This window comes from Anomalospiza imberbis, unplaced genomic scaffold (assembly GCF_031753505.1).
Source record: "Anomalospiza imberbis isolate Cuckoo-Finch-1a 21T00152 unplaced genomic scaffold, ASM3175350v1 scaffold_946, whole genome shotgun sequence".
In the NCBI taxonomy this organism is placed as follows: Eukaryota; Metazoa; Chordata; class Aves; order Passeriformes; family Viduidae; genus Anomalospiza; species Anomalospiza imberbis.
Window position 1 is genome coordinate 23673 of NW_027100567.1, and position 15104 is coordinate 38776.

A 15104-nucleotide genomic window follows, 5' to 3' on the forward strand; every position below is an offset into this window, starting at 1 on the left:
TCCCCGAATTAGAGCCCAAATCCCCTCCCTGACCCCGAGACCCCTCCCCGAATTACCCACCCCAAGTCCCCTCCCTGGCCCCGAGACCCCTCCCCAAATTACCCCCCCCAAATCCCCTCCCTGACCCCGAGACCCCTCCCCGAATTACCCACCCAACTCCCTCCCTGACCCCGAGACCCCTCCCCGAATTACCCCAAATCCCTCTCTGACCCCGAGACCCCTCCCCGAATTACCCCCCCCAAATCCCCTCCTGACCCCGAGACCCCTCCCCGAATTAGAGCCCAACTCCCTCCCTGACCCCGAGACCCCTCCCCGAATTACCCACCCCCAAATCCCCTCCCTGACCCCGAGACCCCTCCCCAAATTACCCACCCAAATCCCTCCCTGACCCCGAGACCCCTCCCCAAATTACCCACCCCAACTCCCTCCCTGACCCCGAGACCCCTCCCCGAATTACCCACACCCAAATCCCTCCCTGACCCCGAGACCCCTCCCCGAATTACCCCCAAATCCCTCCCTGACCCCGAGACCCCTCCCCAAATTACCCACCCCAAATCCCCTCCCTGACCCCGAGACCCCTCCCCGAATTTTCCTGCCTCAAACCCCCCCCCCAAAATCCGCCCCAGCCTTGAGACCCCCCCTCAAATCCCCCCAAATCCCCTCCCTCGCCCCTTTAAGCCCCGCCCATTCCCATTGCTGGCTCCGCCCCGCGCGCGAGGCCACGCCCCCTCCCATTCATAAAGCGCCGCCGCTTTCCCACGGCTCCGGTCCGGCAGGTACCGGGGGGGTCCCAATTTGGGGGGGACTTGGGGGGTCTTGGGGGGCTCCCCGGGTGTTCCAAGGTCCCAGGGGGTTTTGGGGGAATTTGAGGAGGGGGTCCCGGGAACTTCTGGGGAGGTTTTGGGGGGATTTGGGGAGGGGGTCCCAGGGGGTTTTGGGGTGATTTGGGGAGGGGGGTCCCGGGAACTTCTGGGGAGGTTTTGGGGGGGATTTGTGGAGGGGGCCCCAGGGGGTTCTGGGGGGATTTGGGGAGGGGGCCCCAGGGGGTTTTGGGGAGGTTTTGGGGGGATTTGGGGGGGGGGTCCCAGGAGGTTTTGGGGAGGTTTTGGGGGGATTTGGGGAGGGGGTCCCAGGGGGTTCTGGGGGGATTTGGGGAGGGGGCCCCAGGGGGTTTTGGGGAGGTTTTGGGGGGATTTGGGGGGGGGTCCCAGGGGGTTTTGGGGCAGTTTGAGGGATTTTGGGGGGGGGTCTCGGTGTCCTGGGGGGGTCCCAGGGGGTTTCGGGGCGGTTTGAGGGATTTTGGGGGTTTTTTTGGGGGGGGTCTCGGTGTCCTGGGGGGGGGGTCCCAGGGGGTTTTGGGGCGGTTTGAGGGATTTTGGGGTTTTTTTTGGGGGGGGTCTCGGTGTCCTGGGGGGGGGGGTCCCAGGGGGTTTCGGGGCGTTTTGAGGGATTTTTGGGGGTTTTTGGGGGGGGGTCTCGGTGTCCTGGGGGTGTCCCAGGGGGTTTTGGGGCAGTTTGAGGTTTTTTTGGGGGGGGTCTCGGTGTCCTCGGTGTCCTTGGGGTTGTTTGGGTTGGGGGGGGGAGGGGCGGCTCTGTCCCCGCGGGGGTGGGGGAGGGGCTGATAAGGGGCTATTTTTAGCCCCCCTCCCTCTCCCTTATCAGCACCGGCCCCAAACAGGGGCAGGTTTGGGGGGGGAGGGGGGGTTGGAATTTGGGTTGGGGTCCCGTGACCCCGCTGACCCCGCTGTGACCCCCCCGTGTCTTCCAGAAGCGTCCGAATGGCCGAGGAGTGAGTGGGGGTCTCGGGGGGGTGGGGAGGGGGGCGATCCCGCCCCAATTCGGGGGTCCCCCGCCCCAATTTCGGGGGTCCCCCTCCCCAATTCGGGGGTCCCCCTCCCCATTTCGGGGATCCCCCTCCCCATTTGGGGGTCCCCCACCCCATTTCGGGGATCCCCCTCCCCATTTCGGGGGTCCCCCTCCCCAATTCGGGGGTCCCCCTCCCCAATTCGGGGGTCCCCCGCCCCATTTCGGGGGTCTCTAACCATTCCCCCCCCCTCCACAGGGAGGACACCTCGGTGAGACCCCTCCCCCAATTCCCCTCCCCCCTCCCTTTTTGGGGGTCTCCCCCCATTTAACCCCTCGCTGCCCGTGACTCAGCGAGCCCCGGAGCAGGAGGGGGAGGGTCCCGAGCCCCCCCAGGACCCCCCCCCCGCAGCCCCCTCCCCTCCGCCGCAAGTCCTCGGCCAATTACCGGAGCTACGCCGTGGAGCCCCACGCCAAGGTGGGCACGGGGGCCCAAAACCCCCAAAACAACCCCAAAAAGCCAAACAAACATCCCCAAAACCTCCCTGAAAACCCCAAAAACCCCAAAAAACGCCCCGAAAACCCCAAAATGACTCCAAAAACCCCAAAAAACGCCCCGAAAACCCCAAAATGACTCCAAAAAACCCAAAAAAACACCCTGAAAACCCCAAAATTACTCCAAAAACCCCAGAAAACGCCCTGAAAACCCCAAAATGACTCCAAAAACCCCAAAAAAACGCCCCGAAAACCCCAAAATGACTCCAAAAAACCCAAAAAATGCCCCGAAAACCCCAAAATGACTCCAAAAACCCCCAAAAATGCCCCGAAAACCCAAAAAAACCTCCAAAAAGCCCAAAAAACCACCCTGAAAACCCCAAAATGACTCCAAAAAGCCCCCAAAAAAACGCCCTGAAAATCCCAAAACCACCCCGAAACCCCCCAGAAAACCACCCCCAAAACCCCAGAAAAACACCCCAAAACCCCAAAAACCCCCAGGAACCTCACAAGAATCGCAATGATACAAAAAAAACCCACCCCAAAAACCGAAAAAAATACCCCGAAAACTCCCACGAACCCCACAGACACAAAAGACCCAAAAAACCACTGCGAAAACCCCAAAACCCACCCCAAAACCACCCCAAAAACCCCCGGGAACCCCACAGAAATCCCAAAGGCTCCAAAACGCACCCCAAAAACTCCTCATGAAACCTCGGACCCCAAAATCCCTCAATTCCCCCCCAAATTCCCCCCAAAACCCCCCAAATAAAACCCCCAAAATCCCTCAATTCCCACCCAAATTCCCCCCAAAACCCCAAAAAACCCCAAAATCCCTCCCCCAAAACCCCAAAATCCCTGAATTCCCCCCCAAAACCCCCCAAATAAAACCCCCAAAATCCCTCAATTCCCACCCGAATCCCGACCCCAAATTTCTCCCTCCAGAGAAAATCCAAAATCTCGGCGTCCCGCAAGCTCCAGCTGAAGGTGAGGGGGGGCCCCCAAAATTTGGGGAGGGTCCCTGGGGTCAGGGTGGGGTCCCCAAATTTTGGGGCGGGGTCCCCAAATTGTCCCCCACTGAAAGACCCCCAAAATCCCAATGTCCCAGCCCAATTTGCGGGGTTTGTCCCCAAATTTTGGGGTTTCCCCCTGATTTTGGGGGTGCCCTGAGGGTCCTGGGGCTGTCCCCAAATTTTGGGGCGGGGTCCCCAAATTGTCCCCCACTGAAAGACCCCCAAAATCCCAATGTCCCAGCCCAATTTGCGGGGTTTGTCCCCAGATTTTGTGGCTCACCTCTGATTTTGGGGGTGCCCCTGAGGGGCACCTCCGATTTTGGGGGTGTCCCCAAATTTTGGGGCGGGGTCCCCAAAATGTCCCCCCCAGACGCTGCTGCTGCAGAGGGCGAAGCGGGAGCTGGAGAAGGAGGAGCAGGACAGGGCGGCCGAAAAAATCCGGGTGGTGGGGGAGCTGTGCCCACCCCTGGCGGCCCTGGAGGGGCTGGGGGCGACGGAGCTGCAGGTGGGGGGACAGCGGGGACACGGAGGGGCCGCGGGGGGAACGGGAGGGGAAAAAAAATGGGAAATGGGAGGGAAAAAATGGGAAACGGGGAGAAATGGGAAATGTCAGGGGAAAAATGGGAAATGTCAGGGGAAAATGAGAAATGGGAGGGGGAAAAATGGGAAAGGGGAGGCGGAAAAATGGGAAATGGGAGGGGAGAAAATGGGAAAGGAGAGGGGGAAATGGGAAAGGGGAGGGGGAAAATGGGAAATGTCAGGGGAAAATGGGAAATGTCAGGGGGAAATGGGGAAATGGGGAGAAATGGGAAATGGGAGGGGAAAAATGGGAAACGGGAGGGGAAAAATGGGAAATGTGAGGGGAAAAAATGGGGAAATGGGAGGGGAAAAATGGGAAACGGGAGGGGAGAAAAATGGGGAATGGGAGTGGAGAAAAATGGGAAATGGGAGGGGAAAATGGGGAAATGTCAGGGGAAAATGGGAAACGGGAGGGGAAAAAATGGGGAAATGGGGAAATGTGAGGGGGAAAAGGGCTGGAGGCAGCAGAGCTGCAGGTGAGGGGACACTGGGGACACTGGGGGGACACTGAGGGGACATTGGGGACACTGGGGGACATTGGGGGGACACTGGGGGACACTGGGGGGACACTGGGGGACACTGGGGACACTGGGGACACTGGGGGGACACCGTGGGGACATCGGGGACACTGGGGACACCGTGGGGACACGGGGGGACGCCGGCGCGTCGCAGAGCTGCGCTGGCAGCGCCGTGCCCTCGGCGTCCCCAGGAGCTGTGCCGGGAGCTGCACGCCCGCGTGGCGCGCGTGGACGAGGAGCGCTACGACATGGGCACACGCGTCAGCAAGAACGTCACCGAGGTGGGCACGGGCCGCGGCCGCCCTGCGCCCGCGGGACGCTGTCCCCAGGGTGTCCCCGGCTCTGCCAGGGTGCGCGGGGAGCCTGTCCCCAGCGTCCCCTGTCCCCACGATGTCCCCAAGTCCCCACGATGTCCCCAAATCCCCTCACTGTCCCCAAATCCCCCCGATGTCCCCAAATCCCCTCCCTGTCCCCAAATCCCCACGATGTCCCCAAATCCCCTCACTGTCCCCAAATCCCCACGATGTCCCCAAATCCCCACAATGTCCCCAATGTCCCCAACGTCCCCAAATCCCCCCGATATCCTCAATCCCCCCAATGTCCCCAAGCCCCTCAATGTCCCAAATCCCCTTGACGTCCCCAATGTCCCCAAATCCCCTCAATGTCCCCAAATCCCCCCAATGTCCCCAAATCCTCCCAAATCCCCCCAATGTCCCCAAAGTCCCCAATGTCCCCAATGTCCCCACATCCCCTCAATGTCCCCAAATTCCCCCAAATCCCCCCAAATGTCCCCAAATCCCCCCAATGTCCCCCAATCCCCCCGACGTCCCCAATGTCCCCAAATCCCCCCAATGTCCCCAATCCCCTCAACGTCCCCAAATCCCCTCAATGTCCCCAAATCCCCCCAATCCCCTCAATGTCCCCCAATGTCCCCAAATCCCCCCAATGTCCCCAAATCCCCCCAATGTCCCCAAATCCCCAAATCCCCCCAATGTCCCCAAATCCCCCCAATGTCCCCAAATCCCCCCGATGTCCCCAATGTCCCCAATCCCCTCAATCCCCCAAAATCCCCCCAATGTCCCCAAATCCCCCAAATCCCCCCAATGTCCCCAAATCCCCCTGATGTCCCCAATCTCCCCAAATCCCCCCAATCTCCCCAAATCCCCCCGATGTCCCCAATGTCCCCAGTCCCCCCAATGTCCCCCAGTCCCCCCGACGTCCCCCCTCGCCCCGCTGTCCCCCACACGCCCGCGCTGTCCGCAGCTGGAGGAGCTGCGGCGCCGCGTGGCCGCGGGCCGGTTCGTGCGGCCCAACCTGCGGCGGGTGCGGCTGTCGGCCGACGCCATGATGGCGGCGCTGCTGGGGACAAAGCCCCGCGTGGGCACCGACCTGCGCGCCGGGCTGCGCCAGGTGCGCAAGGACGACGCCGAGAAGGTGAGGGGACGCCGCGGACGCCGCGGACGCCGCGGACGCCGGGCACCCGTCAGCCATTTTGGGCATTTTTGGGGGGTTTTCGTGGTGTTTGTGGGGTGTTTTGGGGATTTTTTTGGGTATTTTTGGGGTATTTTTGTGGTGTTTTGGGTGTGTGATAGGGCGGTTTTTGTGGTAGTTTTGGGAGTGCATTTCGGGTGGTTTTTTTGGGGTGTTTTCAGGGAGTGTTTGTGAGGCGGTTTTGGGAGCGGTTTTTTAGTGGTTTTGGGGTTTTTGGGAGAGGTTTCAGTGGTGTTTTGGGTAGTTGCGCAGGTGGTTTCCGGGTATTTTTAGGGGCAGTTTTAGGGGTGTTTTGTGGATGTTTTAGGGGTTTTGGGGGGGGATTTTTAGGAGGGATTTGGGGTGGGTTTTGTGGCGATTTTAGGGATGTTTTTGGGAGAGGTTTCAGTGGTGTTTTGGGGTAGTTGCGCAGGTGGTTTCCGGGTATTTTTAGGGGCGGTTTTAGGGGTGTTTTGTGTGGATGTTTTAGGGGTTTTGGGGGGGATTTTTAGGAGGGATTTGGGGTGGGTTTTGTGGCGATTTTAGGGATGTTTTTGGGAGAGGTTTCAGTGGTGTTTTGGGGTAGTTGCGCAGGTGGTTTCCGGGTATTTTTAGGGGCGGTTTTAGGGGTGTTTTGTGTGGATGTTTTAGGGGTTTTGGGGGGATTTTTAGGAGGGATTTGGGGTGGGTTTTGTGGCGATTTTAGGGTTGTTTTGGGGGGTGCTTTCAGTGGTGTTTTGGGGTAGTTGCGCAGGTGGTTTCCGGGTATTTTTAGGGGCGGTTTTAGGGGTGTTTTGTGTGGATGTTTTAGGGGTTTTGGGGGATTTTTAGGAGGGATTTGGGGTGGGTTTTGTGGCGATTTTAGGGTTGTTTTGGGGGGTGCTTTCAGTGGTGTTTTGGGGTAGTTGCGCAGGTGGTTTCCGGGTATTTTTAGGGGCGGTTTTAGGGGTGTTTTGTGTGGATGTTTTAGGGGTTTTGGGGGGGATTTTTAGGAGGGATTTGGGGTGGGTTTTGTGGCGATTTTAGGGTTGTTTTGGGGGGTGCTTTCAGTGGTGTTTTGGGGTAGTTGCGCAGGTGGTTTCCGGGTATTTTTAGGGGCGGTTTTAGGGGTGTTTTGTGTGGATGTTTTAGGGGTTTTGGGGGGGATTTTTAGGAGGATTTGGGGTGGGTTTTTGTGGCGATTTTAGGGTTGTTTTGGGGGGTGCTTTCAGTGGTGTTTTGGGGTAGTTGCGCAGGTGGTTTCCGGGTATTTTTAGGGCGGTTTTAGGGGTGTTTTGTGGATGTTTTAGGGGTTTTGGGGGGGATTTTTAGGAGGGATTTGGGGTGGGTTTTGTGGCGATTTTAGGGTTGTTTTTGGGAGAGGTTTCAGTGGTGTTTTGGGGTAGTTGCGCAGGTGGTTTCCAGGTATTTTTAGGGGCGGTTTTAGGGGTGTTTTGTGGATGTTTTAGGGGTTTTGGGGGGGATTTTTAGGAGGGATTTGGGGTGGGTTTTGTGGCGATTTTAGGGTTGTTTTTGGGAGAGGTTTCAGTGGTGTTTTGGGGTAGTTGCGCAGGTGTTTCCAGGTATTTTTAGGGGCGGTTTTAGGGGTGTTTTGTGGATGTTTTAGGGGTTTTGGGGGGATTTTTAGGAGGGATTTGGGGTGGGTTTTGTGGCGATTTTAGGGTTGTTTTTGGGAGAGGTTTCAGTGGTGTTTTGGGGCAGTTTTGGGGCACATTTGGGGGGCACTGGGGACACTGGGGAAAATGTCCCAGGAGAGCTACGAGGTCGGGGACTGGCGCAAGAACGTGGACGCCATGAGTGGCATGGAGGGGCGCAAGAAGAAGTTCGAGGGGGCGGCGGCCTGAGGGTGAGACCCCCACCAAAACCTCCCGAAAATCCCCAGGATCACCCCAAAAATCCTGAGATTTTCCCCCCCCAAAAAACAACCCAGGACCCCTCCCAAAAAAACCCCAAAATTCCCCCTAAAAAAAAAATGGGATTCCCCCCGCCCACAACAAGCCAGGACCCACTCCCTAAAAACCCCCAAATTAACCCCTGAAAACCTTCCCAAAAGCCCCCAGAATTCTTCTCGAAAAGAACTTGAGATTGCCCCCCAAAAACCCCCGGGACCCTTCCCAAAAAATTGGAATTCCCCTCAAAAAATCCTCGGGATTCCCCTCCCAAACCCACCAGAATCCCCCCCAAAAAACTCCTGGGATTTTCCCCAAAAAACCCTGGGATCCTTCCCAAAAAAAAAAAACAAAAACTGGGATTCCCTCCCAGAAAAAAACCCCAGGATTGCCCCAAACCCCAGGGATTCCCCCTAAAAAACTTCGGGATTTTCCCCCCCAAAAACCACCCCAGGACCCCTCTTTTAAAACCCCATGATCCCCCCAAAAAACACCCGTGGACCCCTTCCCAAATTCCCCAAATTTCCGCAGGAGGAGCCCCCATGGAGCCCCCCCTTCCATCATCACCTTCATCACCTTCATCACCTTCATCACCTTCATCATCACCCCCACGGGCACTGGCACCACCCCCCGCCTGAAACAAGCCCCCTCCCCAAATAAACTTCCCTTTCAGCATCAATGAGCGGAGTCGTTAGCGGTGGTTGTTAATTACCCAGTCCGGGGTGGGGGGGGGAAATCACGCAGGGATTCGGGGCGGCCATTTTCTCCCCTCACGTTTTCCCGCCATTTTCTCCCCTCACGTTTTCCCGCCATTTTCTCCCCTCACGTTTTCCCGCCATTTTCTCCCCTCACGTTTTCCCGCCATTTTCTCCCTCACGTTTTCCCGCCATTTTCTCCCCTCACATTTTCCCGCCATTTTTATCCCCTCACATTTCCTCCATTTTTCCCTCATGTTTCTTCCATTTTCCCCTCACATTTTCCCCATTTTCCCCTCACATTTCCTCCATTTTCTCCTCATATTTCCCCATTTCCCCTCACATTTTCCCCATTTTCCCCTCACATTTCCCCATTTTCCCCCTCACATTTTCCCCATTTTCCCCTCACATTTCCCCATTTCCCCTCATATTTTCCCACACTTTTTCCCCTTCACATTTCCTCCGTTTTCCCCTCACATTTCCCCATTTTCCCCTCACGTTTCCGTCATTTTCTCTCCTCCCGTTTCCCATTCTTTTCCCCTCACGTTTCCCCAATTTCTTCTCACATTTTCCTCCATTTCCCCCCCCTCACGTTTCCCTCCATTTTCCCCCCTCCATTTTTCCCCTCACATTTCCCATTTCCCCCTCACATTTCCCCATTTTCCCCTCATGTTTCCACCCCCAGGACCCCTCCCCAGAAACCTCTGCGATTCCTCCCAAAAACCCTCTGGGACCCCTCCCCAAAATCCCCCAAAACCACCCTGGGATTGCCCTTAAAAATCCCTGAGATCCCTCCCCTAAAAAAAACCCCAAAACCCCTGGGATCCCCCCAAAAACCTCGGGATTTTCCCCATAAAAATCCCCGAGACCCCTCCCCAAATTCCTCAAAAAAATCTCAGGATTTTCCCCATAAAAATCCCAGAGACCCCTCCCCAAAAAAACCTCAGGATTTTCCAGAAAAAATCCCCGAGACCCCTCCCCAAAAAACCCAAAAAAACCTCAGGATTTTCCCCATAAAAATCCCCGAGACCCCTCCCCAAATTCCCCAAAAAAATCTCAGGATTTTCCCCATAAAAATCCCAGAGACCCCTCCCCAAAAAACCCCAAAAAACCCTCAGGATTTTCCCAGAAAAAATCCCCGAGACCCCTCCCCAAATTCCCCAAAAAACCTCAGGATTTTCCCCATAAAAATCCCAGAGACCCCTCCCCAAATTCCCCAAATTTCCCACAGGAGGAGCCCCCCCCCCCCCCTTCATCATCACCTTCATCATCACATCCTCTCCCAAAATAAATGAACCCCCCTCCCCAAAATAAACCCCCTCCCCAAAATACCCCCCCAAATAAACCTCCCTTCATCAATTACCGAGGTCGCTGATTGCTGTTTATTAATTAGCCCAATTTGGGGAGGGGTCCGCCTTTGGGAGGGCCCCAAAGGCACTGGGGGGGTTGTGGGGACCCCCAAATTGGGGAGGGGGTCCTGAGGGGGGGGCTCAGGGGGGTCCTGGGGGGGTTTTAGGGGGTCTCAGGGGGGTCCTGGGGGGGATTTTGGGGGTCTCAGGGGGGTCCTGGGGGGGTTTTGGGGTCTCAGGGGGTCCTGGGGGGGGGGGTTGGGGGTCTCAGGGGGTCCTGGGGAGGTTTTGGGGGTCTCAGGGGGGTCCTGGGGGGGTTTTGGGGGTCCTGGGCAAATCCGGGTGAACCTGGGGGGTCTCCTCCCCTTTTGGGGGGTCCTTAGGGGGGTCCTGGGGGGGTCTTGGGGACATCCGAGCTGGGGGGGTCATGGGGAGGGGGCTCCTGGGGGGTCCCGGGTGGGTCCTGAGAGGTTTTTGGGGGGTCCTGGGGGGTTTCTGGGGGGTCCCGAGGGTTTTTCTGGGGGCTTCCCCCTCTTTTTGGGGGTCCTGAGGGGTTTTAGGGGGGCTTCACCCTCTTCTAGGGGTCCCGGGGGTTTTTCTGGGGAGTTTCCCCCTCTTTCTGGGGGTCCCGGGGGTTTTTCTGGGGGTCTTCGGCCTGGTTTTGGGGGTCCCAGGGGAAGGAGACCCCCAGCCCCTCCATGCGCTCGCGGTAGACGAGGTCGAAGCGCCGGCTCTGCTCCGGGCTCAGGTGGTTCCGCCAGTCCCCCGAGATCCCTGGGGAACGGGCAGGAAACGGGCGGAAACGGGGAAAAACAGGGAAAAACGGGGGGAAACGGGGAAAAACAGGGGGAAACGGGAAAAAAGGGGGAGAAAACAGGGGGAAATGGGCAAAAACGGGAGAAAACGGGGGGGAAACGGGAAAAAACGGGGAGAAAACGGGGGGAAACGGGAGAAAACGGGGAGGAAAACGGGGGGAAACGGGAAAAAACAAAGGGAAACGGGGGGAAATGGGCAAAAATGGGGAGAAAACAGGGGGAAATGGGCAAAAACGGGGAGAAAAACGGGTGGAAACGGGGAAAAACGGGGAGAAAACAGGGGGAAATGGGCAAAAACGGGAGAAAATGGGGGAAATGGGCAAAAATGGGGAGAAAATGGGGGGAAATGGGGGAAAAATGGGGGGAAATGGAAAAAATAATCAAAAAATGGTCCGAAAGGATCAAAAAATAGGGGAAAATGGGATAAAAATGGGGAAAATGGGGGGAAAGGCGAAAAATGGGCAAAGATGAGCAAAAACTGGGAAAAACCCCAATTGAGAGCCCCCCAAATCCCCTGCCCCAAAATCCACTCCCAAAGGTTGGGAAGGCGCCAGAACCCCCCCCCCTCAAAAAAATCCCCGAAATTCTTTAAGGAAGGAGGAAAATCGCTGAAAAAAAACCCAAAAATCCCCAAATTCCATCCCCGGGATCCCCCCTGGACCAAGAGGGACCCCCTGAAACCCCCAAATGTCCCCAAATGTCCCAAATGTCCCCAAAATGTCCCCAAATGTCCCCAATATTCCCACTGTCCCCAGTGTCCCCACTCCCCGCAGTGTCCCCACTCCCCCAAATGTCCCCAAGACCCCAAATCCCCCCAATGTCCCCAAATGTCCCCAATATTCCCAATGTCCCCAATCCCCCCCAGTGTCCCAAGACCCCCAATCCCCCCACTGTCCCCAAATGTCCCCAAGACCCCAAATCACCCCAATGTCCCCAAATGTCCCCAAATGTCCCCAATATTCCCAATGTCCCCAGTGTCCCCAGTCCCCCTGGAATGTCCCCAATGTCCCCACACCTCCCACTGTCCCCACTTTCCCCAATCCCCTGTATGTCCCCACTCCCCCCGGTGTCCCCGCTGTCCCCACTCCCCCCGGTGTCCCCGGTGTCCCCGGTGTCCCCACCCCCCCCAGTGTCCCTGGTGTCCCCACTCCCCTGGATGTCCCCACTCCCCCCGGTGTCCCCGGTGTCCCCGGGGTCCCACCCTTGCGCAGGAAGGGCCCGCGCCGCCGGTCCAGGATGAAGGTGGGCTGAGGCTGAAGTTGCTCATGGGGTTGTGGCTCATGGTGACAAAGGACGCGTTGGCCACCACGGCGTCCAGCGCGGCCGGCGCCAGCGGCCGGCCCAGGAAGGAGCAGAGGCGCTGGACACTGCCCCGCAGGTCCTGGGGACACCGGGGACATCGGGGACACTCAGGGGACTGGGGACACCGGGGACATCGGGGACACTCAGGGGGACTGGGGACACCGGGGACACCGGGGGGATTTGGGGACACTGGGGACACCGGGGACATCGGGGACACTGGGGGGATTTTGGGATTCTGGGGGACACCGGGGACATCTGGGGTCACTGGGGTCACCCGGGGGATTTGGGGACACTGAGGTGACACTGGGGACACCAGGGATGACTCTGAGGTGTCCCCAGGTGTCCCAGGTGTCCCCACCTGCTGCAGCTCCTCGTAGCTGATCCAGAAGAAATTCTCGCGGCCGCGGAGCTGCAGCCACCCCCGGACGTGCTGGAACCAGGAGCCGAAGGGCACTGGGGACACGGGGACATGCTGGGGACACCCCGAGGACACCCCGGGGACAGCCCGGGGACATCGCCAGCACCTCAAACCCCCAAATCCCCAATTTCCGACCCCAAATCCCCAATTTCTGACCCCAAATCCCCAATTTCCGACCCCAAATCCCTCCCAAATCCCCAATTTCTGACCCCAAATCCCCAATTTCCGGCCCCAAATCCCCAATTTCTGACCCCAAATCCCCTCAAAACTCACCACAAACCCCCTCAAATCCTAAACCAACCACACCAAGATGCCAAATCCTGACTTTCCAGCCCCAAAAGCCCCCCAAATCTCCCCAGAATTTCCCAAATCCCCCGCAAAGCTCCCGAAAGTCCCCACAAAATCCCCAAATGTCCTGAAATCTCGCCAAAATCTCCCCCAAACCTCCCCCACATCCCCAAATCCCCCCAAATCCCCCCAATCCCCCCGGGCCCCGCAGCCCGGCTCGGCACCGTCGCCCTCCAGGAATTTCTCCATGAACTCCTCGAGGCTCCCGGGGTCCTTGTAGGGCCGGAAGATCCGCGCGAAGTGGAACAGGGACACCAGCACGTCCTTGGGGTCCCGCACGGTGTAAATCACCTGCGCAGGGCAAAATCCCCGGATAACCCCAAATAACCCCCAAAAAATCCCCGATAATCCCAAACCCCGCCGGGAGCCGGGGCTCCCACCCCGAATTCCCCCGGAATCGGACGTTTCTGACCCAAAATCCCATCGAAATCCGAAACTTCTGACCCAGAATCCGACATTTGTGTCCCCAAATGGGGTGTAAATCACCTGGGCAGGGCAAAAACCCAAAATCCCAAAAATAATCCCAAATCCCGCCGAGACCCGGGGGCTCCCACCCCGAAATTCCCCCAGTTTCCTCTGGAATCAGGTGTTTCTGACCCAAAATCCCATTGAAATTTGACATTTCTGACCCCAAATCCCACCAAAATCCAACATTTCCCTCCAAAAATCCCCCATTTTCCCCCCAAAAACCCAATTTTTGCCCCTAAACCCCCCATTTTTCACCATAAAACCCATTATTCACTAAAAAAACCCCATTTTTTCACCAAAAAACCCGAATTTTCCCCCTAAAATTCCCATTTCCTCCCAAAACATCCCCATTTCCCCCCTGAAACTCCCAGTTTTTCCCCTAAAATCCCCATTTTTCCCCCTAAAATCCCAATTTTTCCCCCTAAAATCCCATTTTTCCCCCTAGCCGCCCCAGCTCCCGTGGATTTGCCCCGGACCTTGGCCTTGGAGGCGAAGAAGGCCCTGGGGAAGAGCTGCACGGGCAGGTGGGAGCTGATGATGCGGGGCCGGGCGTTGCCGCGCGCTCGCCGGTAGCCCAGCAGCGTCTCCAGCCACGGGCCCCGGTCCCAGTTGGGCACCGAGCGGCACCAGCCGGGGTCCCCGCCCTGGCGGATCAGGCTCAGGATCTCCAGCATCCACACCGTCCCTAAAAAACGGGGATCTGGGGCATTCTGGGGGTTTTGGTGACTTTTGGGGTGATTTTTGGGGATTTTTTGGTGGATTTCTGGGGGTTTTGGGGTCCCCGCCCTGGCGGATCAGGCTCAGGATCTCCAGCATCCACACCGTCCCTGGAAAACGGGGATCTGGGGCATTCTGGGGGTTTTGGTGACTTTTGGGGTGATTTTTGGGGGGCTTTGGGGTCCCTTTGGGGTCCCCGCCCTGGCGGATCAGGCTCAGGATCTCCAGCATCCACACCGTCCCTGGAAAACGGGGATCTGGGGCATTCTGGGGTTTTTTTGGTGACTTTTGGGGTGATTTTTGGGGACTTTGGGGTCCCTTTGGGGTCCCTTTGGGGTCCCCGCCCTGGCGGATCAGGCTCAGGATCTCCAGCATCCACACCGTCCCTGAAAACGGGGATCTGGGGCATTCTGGGGGTTTTTGGTGACTTTTTTTTGGGGATTTTTTGGTGGATTTCTGGGGGTTTTGGGGTCCCCGCCCTGGCGGATCAGGCTCAGGATCTCCAGCATCCACACCATCCCTGGAAAGCGGCGATTTGGGGCATTCTGGGGTTTTTTGGTGACTTTTGGGGTGATTTTTGGGGATTTTTTTGGGGCTTTGGGGTCCCTTTGGGGTCCCTTTGGGTCCCCGCCCTGGCGGATCAGGCTCAGGATCTCCAGCATCCACACCGTCCCTGCAAAGCGGCGACTTGGGGCATTCTGGGGTTTTTGGTGATTTTTGGGGATTTTTGGGGGGCTTTGGGGGCCCTTTGGGGTCCCTTTGGGGTCCCCGCCCTGGCGGATCAGGCTCAGGATCTCCAGCATCCACACCGTCCCTAAAAAACGGGGATCTGGGGCATTCTGGGTTTTTTTTTGGTGACTTTTGGGGTGATTTTTGGGGGGCTTTGGGGTCCCTTTGGGGTCCCTTTGGGGTCCCCGCCCTGGCGGATCAGGCTCAGGCTCTCCAGCATCCACACCATCCCTAAATAACGGCGATTTGGGGCAATCTGGGGCATTTGGGAGATTTTGGGGTTTTTTTTTTAGGATTTTCCCAAATTCCCGTTTTTCCCCTCCAAAGCTGACCCGATTTTGGGGCACCTCCCGATCTGCCCCCCGTGATTCCTGGATTTCCCCCCCAGATCCCATTCCTGGATTCCCGGCCCCAGAGCTGACCCGATTTCTGGTAGGTGACGTTGAAGATGTCGTCGTCCTCCACGGGGAAATCGCGCGCGGCCTCGAGGCCGCGG

General features: G+C 57.8%; 2 protein-coding genes across 2 annotated transcripts; one reads left to right on the top strand and one right to left on the bottom strand.

Annotated features, from left to right (window-relative positions):
• Window positions 1–2061: 2061 nt before the first annotated feature.
• Window positions 2062–8447, top strand: TNNI3 (troponin I3, cardiac type; the record flags this gene model as incomplete). The annotated part of the gene is made up of 8 exons (XM_068179427.1): window positions 2062–2075; window positions 2158–2281; window positions 3244–3285; window positions 3682–3816; window positions 4603–4689; window positions 5672–5842; window positions 7630–7724; window positions 8299–8447. Coding segments are annotated over 7 exons (666 nt in total), but the record flags the coding sequence as incomplete, so codon positions are not given.
• Window positions 8448–10388: 1941 nt separating this feature from the next.
• Window positions 10389–15098, bottom strand: LOC137468003 (sulfotransferase 2B1-like). The gene is given in 7 exon segments (XM_068179428.1): window positions 10389–10585; window positions 11828–11875; window positions 11878–12007; window positions 12287–12381; window positions 12859–12985; window positions 13639–13847; window positions 15031–15098. Coding segments are annotated over 6 exon segments (795 nt in total). The 5' UTR covers window positions 13837–13847; window positions 15031–15098.
• Between the last annotated feature and the right edge of the window lie 6 nt (window positions 15099–15104).